The sequence below is a fragment of the Sinocyclocheilus anshuiensis genome, unplaced genomic scaffold (assembly GCF_001515605.1).
Source record: "Sinocyclocheilus anshuiensis isolate Anshui unplaced genomic scaffold, SAMN03320099.WGS_v1.1 scaffold355, whole genome shotgun sequence".
NCBI classification, from domain to species: domain Eukaryota; kingdom Metazoa; phylum Chordata; class Actinopteri; order Cypriniformes; family Cyprinidae; genus Sinocyclocheilus; species Sinocyclocheilus anshuiensis.
Genome location: NW_015549571.1, coordinates 2561616 through 2573838, shown reverse-complemented (window position 1 = coordinate 2573838; position 12223 = coordinate 2561616). Strand labels below are relative to the sequence as shown.

The 12223-nt window shown below is 35.3% G+C and overlaps 1 protein-coding gene across 1 annotated transcript in view; it reads right to left on the bottom strand.

Annotated features, from left to right (window-relative positions):
* The window catches only part of LOC107657405 (polypeptide N-acetylgalactosaminyltransferase 13-like), a 47522-nt gene that overhangs the window by 6041 nt on the left and 29258 nt on the right, over positions 1 to 12223 (bottom strand). Inside the window, exons 9-11 of the mRNA XM_016445460.1 lie at positions 10371 to 10510; positions 9789 to 9887; positions 9405 to 9539 (exon numbers count right to left, since the gene is read on the bottom strand). Coding sequence (XP_016300946.1) covers positions 9405 to 9539; positions 9789 to 9887; positions 10371 to 10510 — 374 coding nt within the window. The remainder of the gene's footprint in view (positions 1 to 9404; positions 9540 to 9788; positions 9888 to 10370; positions 10511 to 12223) is intronic.

Sequence of the window (12223 nt, the reverse complement as noted above, 5' to 3'; positions counted from 1 at the left end):
ATATTTAGATTTTTTTGCACTCTCAGATTCCAGATTTTCAAATAGTTGTATCTCGGCCAAATATTGTCCTATCCTCACAAACCATACATCAATGGAAAGCTTATTTATTGAACCTTTGACTGGTTTTGTGGTCCAGGGTCACATATATAATAGCTAAATATATACTTTTATAACTCAATTTATCTCTTCCCTATTACATACTTCTTCATTTTTCATTACATTCTTCTTCATTCTTCATTTTTACAATTAACATGAATAAAATGAGTAAACTGTTGCTGTATGCAAAAAAACAATTTAATTTGTATTTATTTAAAAAACAACAACAACAAAACTCCATTACAAAAACTCAGTTATATCAGAATAGCTGAAATATTTCCTCCCATTGGAAGAACTCAGATTCAAATGAGGTCCCTCACCTAATATACCTGACCACTGGAAGCAACAATGACAGATTCTCTTAAATACAACATGCGCAATGAATTAATCAAGTCTGTATCATGATCAAAGTAATTCTGAAATCTCACATTTTTTATAGTTCTGTTCAGCATACCAAAGAGAGTATTCCTACATGACAGTAGCTCAAACACACAGCAAAAGTGACAAAAAACGTATTCTTCACTAATAGCAGCAGTACTAGGACCAGTTTTCTTTTCTTTTCTTTTTGTTTTTCCTCTGACATAATGTGGACAGAAGATAAAATACCATCTAGGCATAAACATCATTTACCAGCAAATGATGCCTACGCCCAGATCTATTTATTTATGTATTTATTCACTTACTACTTAAAGGGATAGTTCACCCAAAAATGAAAATTCTGACAATTAATTACTCACCCTCGTGTCATTCCAAACCTGTAAGACCTTCGTTCATCTTCGGAACACAAATTAAGATATTTTTGATGAACTCTGAGAGCTCTCTGACCCTCCCATAGACAGCAAGGGTACTACCACAGTCAAGGCTCAGAAACGTAGCAAGGACATCGATAAAATAATCCATGTGACATCAAGGGTTCAACCGTAATTACAGAATTTTCATTTTTGGGTGAACTATCCCTTTAATCTTACATTTTATTAGACAATTTTCCAAACATATACTTTTTTATGTTGTTTTTACTATTTTATTTGTGCATTTTGTGTCTGTTATCAGCTAGTGCTGAATAATCTGCACACAGACATATATCTACCGCTTTTATTTATTTATTTTTTTTACCACATATGTCAGATAAGGTCGACATGGTTACACCTACTGTCAATTGGCTTATTTTATAGTTAAAAATGTTATCAGTATTTTGTAAAATGGCCAATATTAATATTAATAAAGATACTAATAAAACATTTATAAAAAGGACGTGGATTAATACATATGTATATGTGCATGAATGTGTGATATATTTGGCAGTAAATTAAATATGAATTCAGAAATTCAAAACAATAAATGTTGTATCCTTTGAAAGATAGTGTGTATCCATGTGTAAAAATATACTGTACTATCATCATTCATTTGCTAATGCTTGATGAAACGAAAAACCTCTGAGTGAAAGACACACATAAAGACACGGGCATTAGTGAAGCGTTGGTGGCCGAACATATGCTGAAAAAAATGCAGATTAAAAATGCTGGAGTGGCCATTCAAATTCAGGGTTTAGACAATAAAAACCCCTTGTTCTGTCTGTGCTGAGCGTGAGAGCGTGTTAATGCAAAGGGTCCATCTCCGCAAGCCATGAAAGAAACCTTCACAATGAGTTCACTTCAAAAGAGCTTGTAAACAAAGACAGGCCCATTTCAATCCACCACGAACAGATAATCAAGCTTAAATAAAACCACCTTCTCTGATCTGATGCTAAATAATAGCTGGAAGAGGTGGCCATGCTGGCTGCCAGTACATTTTCATTTCAACATAAAATGTTTATGTAATAAAAACACATTTCAAATGAAATTTAATTTGACACAAAGATGCTCTGAAGGTCCTTGAAATAGCGGTATATATCTAGCAGCTCTTGTGATGTCTGTTATTGCATTTGTGTGTCTTTGAGTTGCTGTCCCCTCCCATTTCTCTCAAAAGGTCAGCAATAATTGCTCCTAAACGCATGGAAGCCTGCCTTGAATGTGGACTCACAGCACAGCCTGAGCTCCATAAACCAGGCTCACATCAAAAGGCCTCACATTCAATAAATACTATAACTGTCATAAAGCAAGGCCAGACACAACGGGTAAGTGAAAGACAGGATGGTTTATTGATACAAGAGGTGGATGAGTGGAACGGGTTAGGTTAAGGCAGGTGAGTGTCAACAGAGTGAATGATTCCAGGGTTCTTATCTGAGTTCTGAGGGTGAGTGTCTGATGCCGGTTTCGTGGGAGATCGTGGAACAGCTTCCAAGGAGTCGTTGGAGGATAGCGGGAGAACCAGAATGTAAGTCTTTCTAGGAGAATATCGTATAGAGAGTCTAGAACAGTCCATAGGAGTGAACGGTAGACCGGACACCACTTTGTTGAATCGAGTCTTTGTTTTTTTGTTTGTGTGTGTGTGTGTGTGTTCAGGTGGCAAACTTAGCTTTGAAAAGTAGCCAAGTCTTGTACAGATTAAGGAAACTATTTATAAAGAAATAAATAAAAAAAACTCTAAATGATTTTGTCCAAGTTTGTTTGGATGCTTGAGGGTTAAATTATATACCAGTTCCCGAGAATGTCCCGTGCCCAGTCCATGCATGGCATCTTTACATATCCAAAGCTCAAAAACACTAGAGAGACAAACTAGAGTAACCGCCAAACTAAACCCAGAATCATGTGCAAGAGACTCAGGCTTTCAGATACACCTGATAGTTCCCTCAACAATGATATGAATGTGGGGAAAAGCACACTATACACTACGGCAGCTCTAATCACTACCAACACCCTCCTCACCTCTACAGGTTGATTTTGGATTGGGCCACTGGCGCTTTCAAAACTGACCTGCCGTCAACAGGAAGTTGTGGTAGTTAGAGAAAGTAATCAGTTGGGCTGTAGTAGAGCTTCTTAAAAACCTCCTGCCGGGTGAAGTTTCGGAGGATCCAGGCCTGTAGGGGGCTATCGTCACAGTACTCCACTGTCGGGCCGTATGTCCCGTCCTCCAGCCGACTGATGGTCAGACACGACTGCGTGATGATGTGCAGGAAGGTGTGTTTCTGATGGTTTCCATGAAAACATGATGGCAATAAACCAGGTATGGGTATTGATGATAAGGAGGTCAAAACGTGTCCCAGTCTTTTAGATTATAAATCTTTGTTTTAATAGAAGTGCACTTTCTTTAAAGTCTGACTAAAACATTAAAGCACGTGTAAAATATCTGATAATAATTTGAACGTTAGTGTTTCAGTATTACATTTAAATACAATATATTTCAATACAAATGTGTAATTACAAATACATGAGATACGCATTTCAATAGAAATTACATTAAAGTATATTTTAGTTTATCATAAAGACTTGTGCATTTGGCACTTTAAACCATATTACAAAGACAACAGAAGTTATAATGATGAAATCACGTATGAAAATGTACTTAAGTCCTACTTAAGAGGATCAAAAATCATTCTAAAAGTCAGCTAACTGGATTTAATATAAATTTAATCTATAATTCATTTGTATTTAATTGCAATTAATATGCAATTAAGTGTGCAAAAAGGTAAATAAAAGAGATTGAGACCACAAATGAAAATCCTTCTGTTTTAATAAATAAAAATCATTAAATATTAAATTAAATTAAAATCTTTTGCATTAATGGCAGCAGTGCTTGAGCTGACATGGACAAAGCCTGATGATCCATGTTAACTTGTTTATTATTATTTCCAGGTTTAAATTTGGCTTTTGAATCCCAGATTTTCAATGTGGTCTCAGACTCCACTGTACAGTATATACACACAGAGGCTCTAAACAAGGGCACAAACTAATGGGGGTCACAGGAAAAGGTCAGATGTGGAAATGTAAACGTAGGGCTGGATTGTCAGGGAATAAGCGTGGGTGTGTAGTTTGTGTTCACTGGTGTCTGGTAATGACAGGTGGAGCTATGCTGCATTAATGTCTCTTTACCTTCTAAAATAGCTATTTAATTGGAAACGGTGCCAGAAACTGAGCAAATGGCTCAATCTCGGTAAACCCAAATCATCAATTTTCCCATGCAGTGTGAAAAACCTGAGAGCTATTTTTAAAACAAATGCCTGTCTATCTGGTTGCCAGTAGCTTATGGATTAATGGGAAAAAGAATCACAATTTAATGATGGGAGATTCTAGGATGCCAAATGTCGTTAGTATCATCTTTCTTTATATTTTGATCATTAAGTCCTGCAGCACAAGCCTCCAAGCGGTAGAATAAATACAATGGCCTGCATTACAGACAGCTGAGAGGTGAAAACCAAACACTGGATACGTGTTTGTGTCCAACATCAAAATCAAAGCCACCGAGCGGACGGAGATCTATTTTTAGACGGCTTCTGATTTCTTGAGCCCCTTTGTGATTCAACACAGTAAGGTCCTTTACGGCTCAAGCGTGATGTCCTCTTTTAAATCAAACGACTCATTTATTTAGAAATATAAGCACTAGAATCGACCCAGCTGACAAAGAAGTGTAATCTGTTATATTAACAGAAACATCAATAGCACCAAGGATCTCGAAAGCTTCTTCTTTATTCAGCTGGTATGTGATTCTTGATATCTTGAGAATGCTGTAATGAATCTCGGATATTGATTTTGTTATAGTCACTGAAAACCAATGCCTGGAGAGGCTTGTGGAAGTGTTATAGGGCTGTATAGTAAACAAATACATCCCTCCTTGCCATATCTCTACGAGTACAGGCCTACAAGTATATGTCTGTATTTACGCAACTGTGTGTCTAAACCACTCACAGCGTGACTCAATTACAGTGGGAGTCTACTTCACAAACACCTCTACTAGAATATTCAAACAACACACAGCGAAACACAGCTCAGATGATCTTACCTTAAAGTCATACTCCCATTTGCCAACATACTAAGATATGTACAGAAACAATAGTTCATCGACTTCCAAGTAAATGCACAGCGTCTCAAATACACAGTACTGCACCAGAACAATCAATATTCAGAGATGGAAGAAATACAAGATATTCCAAAAATACAGAAGCGCACAACATGGATAATAATGTGATATGCAGCGCCATCTGGTGGTTAAGAGCAGAGGTTTTCAACGAGCTGCAGGTCTAATGTGACATAGGTAACACTTTATTTTAAGAACCAATTCTCACTATTAATTAACTAGCATGCTAGCACACTGGCTGTTTATTAGTACTTATAAAGCACATATTAATGCCCAATTCTCCCTGACTATATTTTGGATCCCTTAATCCTACAGCATACCTAAAGTTAACAATAAGCAGCAAATTAGGAGCAAGTGTGTTCACACATAGGTTTTCAAGAGCCAGTGTGAATAAATCTAGATTTAAATTCAAAGAGACAGGACAGTCTGTGCATGACCTGATGTTTTATTCGTAGCCAGAATGAGCCGATGTGAACATCACGGAGCCCTCAACACTCTCATGCAAAGTCTGTTTCATTCACACTTAACACCAGAGGGTGCTATCGCACAGAAAGTCCCAGACGGACTCGTAGAAGTAATAACTTATGACGTGCCAGAAAATTTCTAATATGGACAAAAGCATGCAGCTATCGCTGTTTACTGATTAAAAAGCAGAAACGTTTGGACTAATGAAACGTGAAGACATTAAACACTTGATTGCAACAATATATGGTTTGTTTGTGTTTTTCAATCATCTCCAGGTAATAAATGAAGTATATGAATAATGCAGTGCTAATTGACGTTGCATTTATTACAGTATAGAAACTATTCTGCCTTATTATGTGATCAAAATAGAAAAAAAGGGCTTGTAGTATATAAACAAATCATCAAATTGTCATTAGGAAAATATAAGAAACTATTATAGATACAAAATATTGGTTATTGTCCAGCAGTATTTGATTTCTTAGCCAATTAAAAGAAATGAGAAAAAAATAAAACTTGCCAATTAAAAAAAAAAAGTATTGACTTTTGACATTTCTGTCCCCCTCACTTTTTGAAATGATGGCAACACCCCTGTAGTTAATTGATGTTTAGTTAGTTTATCATGGACATTCCTGTCTTCCTTTGTTTAATTTTTCCCACCACTCAATAGTTCCCTTGGTTACTGATTTGATTAGTGATTTCAGTTCAGCTGTGTATCGTTAATTTGTCTTATTACTTATGCTCCTTTGGTTCCTGTGTTCATTGCCGGTTGTTGTTTGTGTTAAGTGCACACCATTACACACGTTTTAAAAAGACCTTGGTTTCTGAACCTTCGACTCTTCTTCATCTTTGGAGCTTGTTAATACGTGACAAGTGCGAATTGTACCTTAAACTAAAGTGTGGCCAAATGTTCATATAAATATTTTGTTTACATAAATATGTGGCCAACTGTAATTGGATTGATTATGCATCACATGACCGATCAAGACATTACAAAGTTTGAATAGGGAGAAATAATAATGATATTTGAGACCAACAGTTGGAACTTCATAAGTGTTTTGAATCCCATAAATGACTGCATTTTCATTTCTGGATGAACTGTAGCCACATCTGATTTCCATAACCCATTTCTGGAGTTGGATGTCAATGGACATGTCATTTCTGACTTGTATCCAAAACAAATATAGGTTCGGTTTCCCCGGAACATCCTGAGGTTAGATGTCTCCTGAGAGCCCATGTGATCTTTGTAGGGCTCAAACCAACAGCTTTTTGATAACTAGTCGTATACTAAACTGAATATAGTGTCCAACGAACCTAAAGGCGCACCAGGGTAAAATATGTGTTTGATATTACTTTCCTCTAAACCTCTAGATGGCACAAAAACTTTGCATAGAACTTTCCGAAACATTTGCTTTTCAAGATGAACGTGCAAATGTGGCTGATCCTTGACGCAATCACAGGCAGCAGCACAAAGCTGATTCTGTGCTAACTTGATCTGATATTTGATGTTTGTTTTTTAATGTTGGAGATTAAAGTAGCACATGAGAATCACTAAAATTATTGAATAGGGCCTATATTTTGAGACAAATGTCTTCTTAAGGATTTTCATGGTTAATGGTTTTCAACAGTTTTTCAATAATGGAAGAATATGTAAACGAATGGTATTTGGGGTAAAAAGCGCCCCTGTTGTTGGGTCTAAAGGCTCAATAATTAACATGATAATTAATATATGGTTGACTTTTCTGTTTGTGGACATGACATGATCAGATTCAGATAAATATCATATATTATGTTGGGTGTCCATCTTAATCATAATGTTTAGAATGAAACCATCATATTTAAAAACATGATATATTAATCATATCATATCATAAAATATAATTTGTTGTTACTACTGTAAATCTATATTAAATTCTCCTAAATTAAAATCTCCTTCAATGCTTTCGGAATCTTTACTTTTTAAAATTATTTTGTTTCTATATTTTAAAATATATTTTATATTAACATATTTTAATGACCGTATATTTATTGAACAAAACATATATATCAACATATGCAGAAAATAGTACAAAGTTTGCTAAAATTATTGTTTTGAACGAGTATTAACTTACACATTATTAATATATATGTATATATATATATATCTAAAGTATTTGTATCAATACTGTGTGCTTTTTGCATACATACACCTCACACATTTATAAGATTTTGAAACAAAATAAACCACTTGTATGATTTATTTTCACACAAAATGTGTTGCTCCATAGATGTCATATAGATGTTCAATACAAGCGTATATATTTTTTCTTCAATCATATATTATGGGCGCAGTGAAAAGCACATTTTTTTCTTAAGGTGTCCCTTTAGCCCCGTTGTGTAAGTAGTATACTTGTATGTGAATTTTTGGTAATAAATTGGTCGACTCTTTAGTTTATAAAGTATACTTTTAGGTGAACCACTCCAGACAAAAAAAATCAACACTGTATTTGGTCCGGACCAAAGCAAGTGAACTAGCGGACTTTCCTGGTATGAATACACTCTTAAGTGTAACAGAAGTTAAATTTGGATCCATAACTAGTTTGCATCTTACACATCTCACATCTTAAAGTCCCCATGAAATCAAAATTAACGTTTTTTGGGTGTTAGTATCAATATGTTAGTCTTAAGGTTATCTATAAGGCAGTGTGCTCCAAAACAGTGACAAAATTCGCATTTAGAAGATATAAGCATTCAAAGCTTTTAGTTCGTCACTTCCTCCAAAACGGCTCAACGATTTTTTTGACGTCACATCGGGCACGTAGTGCACTATATAGGGGACAGGGAACGATTCAAACAGTGTAAATATGCTTTCCATTGAGGAAAAAAAGAAGTCTGGTTTGGCGCTGTGTCACGCCAACCACCGCACCGCGCACACACTCTGCTCCGGTCCAGAGACACGATAGCATGGAGCGGATCACATGCGCGAATCACAGACCACAAAATATATCGGAGCTATTTGAATTCTACACAGAATGCTATATTTTATAGCAATATGGATGAGATTGTGGCTGGCATACCCTGTCAAATGCAGCTTTACGGAGCTCAACGGCTCTGAATAGCTCTAGCCCAAGCTGCGATATAAACGAACGCTATTGGCTATTTTAAAAAGGGGCGGGGCTGCTTGATATGTCCCGCCCTGTCTTCCTGTTTCAGTTAAAATGACGTCAACATATAGAGTAACTAGTAGAATAGTAGTATTATACACATCTCTAGTATAATATATGTCTAGCCTACTTTTTAGTTTATACAAGTACACTTTGAAGTATACTCTGAAGTACTAGATTAGTATTTTTTTCTATATATTCTTGTTTTCTTTAAGTAATCTTAACATTTTATGTACAGTTCATTATTTTGATAATGTTCCTATTTAGGTAAGTAGACTCATGTGTACAGTACTAGTGGATTTGTACCTTTGATTTATGTACTTCATAAAAAGACTTGCTCCTTTTTTGGCTTGATTTGACTAAATTCTTTGTGACTAAATTTAGCAGAAGTCAGTATGAATCAAGTGTGCATCAAAAGTTTAGCTCCACCTATGTACTAGTTACTCTAAGTTACTCTTTGTCACTACAAAGCTAACTTGTTACTAACCTATAAGGTTATAACATAGCATGTAAAATATATGCTAGAGTACAACCTCAAAGATGCCAATATGTGATAACATAGTATTTAATAGGGTACTCTATCAAAAGAGAAAACGCAACTACAAGCCAAGTATACTTAGAAATACAGTCTTATTTCTGCTTTAAAAAAAGTGTACTAACAGCACACGTGAAGTATCTTCTTTTGTGTAAGGGAACCTATGTGTAATTTGATGTTTTTATTGCATTGACTAGTATTTTCTGTGTGATATGTACCTCTGCATCGTACTCAAACATCTGGTTTCCTTTCATGTGGTGGCACTTGAGCATAACAACAGGTCCATTAAGTCGCGATGCATCCAGACACAGGTCATCGGTTCGAATCTCTTTGTCAGCCGTGTATGAGAACACCTGCAAACAGATTCATCAGATGGGAATTAATTACTGTAGGTTAATTTATAGGAAATTTCTTCATTTATATTGAAGAATGATTTTATTTATTTTTTTTTTTTTTTACAGAAAAAGAAAGCCATACTGTAGACTGGTTTGGATGAATATGATTAATCTACTAAACTATTCTGTTTCGTAGATTTTTAATTCGTTTTAAGTTACATTTAAATTTATTTATACGGTAACCCTTTAACTTGACAACTTTCTTACCTGGTTGCCGCCCATTCCATGACAGTTGAAGAAGCCAACCTTTTCATTCTCTTTCCGGCCCATGTTATCCACACACTGATTTGTCTCAACATTTCTGATCTAATAACATAAAAGGACAAAGTCTGAGGATTTCATACAATGCAGTGTTCTTTTAATCAAGTACCGTGTGTAAGTCATCATTTGTGACCCTGGAGCACAAAACCAGTCATGGTCAAAATTAAAAATCGATAATTTTGACCCATACAATGTATTTTTGGCTATTGCTACAAATATACCCCAGCGACTTAAGACTGGTTTTGTGCTCCAGGGTCAAATGTTTTACAGTTGAACATTGTCCTTGGGTTTTATGAGAAAATATATCTGGTGAAAAGCTTTAAATACAATTATTGCAGAACTGCTCAACACAACAACAACAACAACAACATTGGCTGGGCAGGAAGTGAAAGTGTTTTGTATTGCAGAGGTCTTGGCATAACCGCACACATAAAGCCGCTCATTTAGTGTGCAAAATGACAAACTGAAGCAATTTATTAACAACTCTGATTCTTTTAATGGCCATGTCAAACAGAGAAACTCTCTTACCTCCCCAAGTGAGTAGTATCTGCGTGGAATCTGAGAGTCGGGGTAGATGTTTTCCAGATACCATGAGAAGGGTTTACACTTCAGTGATTCTCTTAAAGCCTTCCGCGAAGAAACATCGCCATAATCCACCCGAACCACGCCTGGAGAAACACACACAATCAGCATCCATAACATTCATCACATACTGGCCTTTCAAATCAGTGAAATGTGAATGCATGACCCTCTTTTGCAAGTCACTTAAAAGCGTCTGCTAGATTTAAATATACCCTACAAACATGACCCAGGGAAAACAATGAAGAGATAGAAGAGGACATATATAGAGATAATGAATTCACAGAAGCATCTGGAAGACCTTGATCCATATTCAACCAGAAGTAAACATGTTTAAGTCATATTTCAGCAATCTAGAGCTGTAAAAATGAGCCAGCACCAATTAGGAACATGTATGCAATAGATATAGATATGTTTATACAAATAACTGCATTAACACAGCATTGAAGTCTAATTATGGATGCAATGACACAAAGCTATAGAAAACAGAACACCAGAGCAGAAGAGATTCCAAGACGAATGGACAGAACACAAGTACAGTATATATGCCTTTATTTTTCCACAAGTGTGTGAAACAATGTGTCATTTGCTATGAAGCAAATATATAATGATTAAAAAAGTGATAAAGATATTGTGAATAGCTGTAAAATGTTAGAAATACTCAGTTATATGTGTTTTCAAAGTAGGGTCAGTAAAACTAATTTCATTTCAAATATTTATTTTTATTATTTATTTATTATAGTTGACAATGTCATTAATCATTTTATGTAATTTTAATACACACTGAACAAAATTATAAACGCAACACTTTTGTTTTTGCCCTCATTTGTCATGAGCTGAACTCAAAGATCTATATATATATATATATATATACTGTATATATATATCATAAATGTAGTCCACGTTAAGTTAAAATTTAGCAAACTAAAATGTACGTTGTTATTCACAGAAAATCGTTGTTGTAGCTCTCAAATCTCATTAAAATTTCTGGCTTGTCACATTTGGTTTGAAACACACATGGACCAAACTTGTGCACCCTGCACATTTTGTAATGAGACTTGGGATTTATAGCAAAAAAACAGAGATTTTTCTGTGAATAATTACTTATATATTTCAATATGTTCTTTACGCAAAGCTATCGTATGGGTTCAGAAAACTTAATAATATTAATTTTGTCCAAAACACCAAATTTTTGACATACACAAAGGCTACATTATTTGGATACATGGGTTAAAAATTTAGCTAAAATAAATGTCATGAATCTACAAATAATTTAGGAAGATGAGCATACTTTTACATCTAATTTTCCTATAGTGTTTAATTTGTCATCTCTGATTTTGGTCTGTGTTATATCTGGTTGAAAAAGTCTCTACTTGCCAGACTTCAGGCTTTCTTTTTAAAAATGTACCTATGCACGTTGAGTTCAGCCAAAAATTGATTCTGGTTAAATCGTGTCGGGTACAGATCTTAGGACTAGAAGATTTTACACAATACATGTCTAGTCTGAATATTGTTTTAAACATCTGCTTATGTAATCCAAGCGCTGAATACAGGATGTCTTAAACATTAGAAATAGCTTTCAAGTAAGTGCAGGTAAATGTTGACTGAACCTTCTTTGTGGGGTGGACTATTCCTTTAAATGTGTAAGATTTGACACTACAATTCTCTTCAGTTCAAATAACCTCAGTCTTTTTCTCCAGAACAGCCATTGCCATAGACTCTAGACATACCAGACCGCACATCACACACACACACTCTCTCGCACTCTCACACTCACACACTCACACCCTCTCACACTCTCA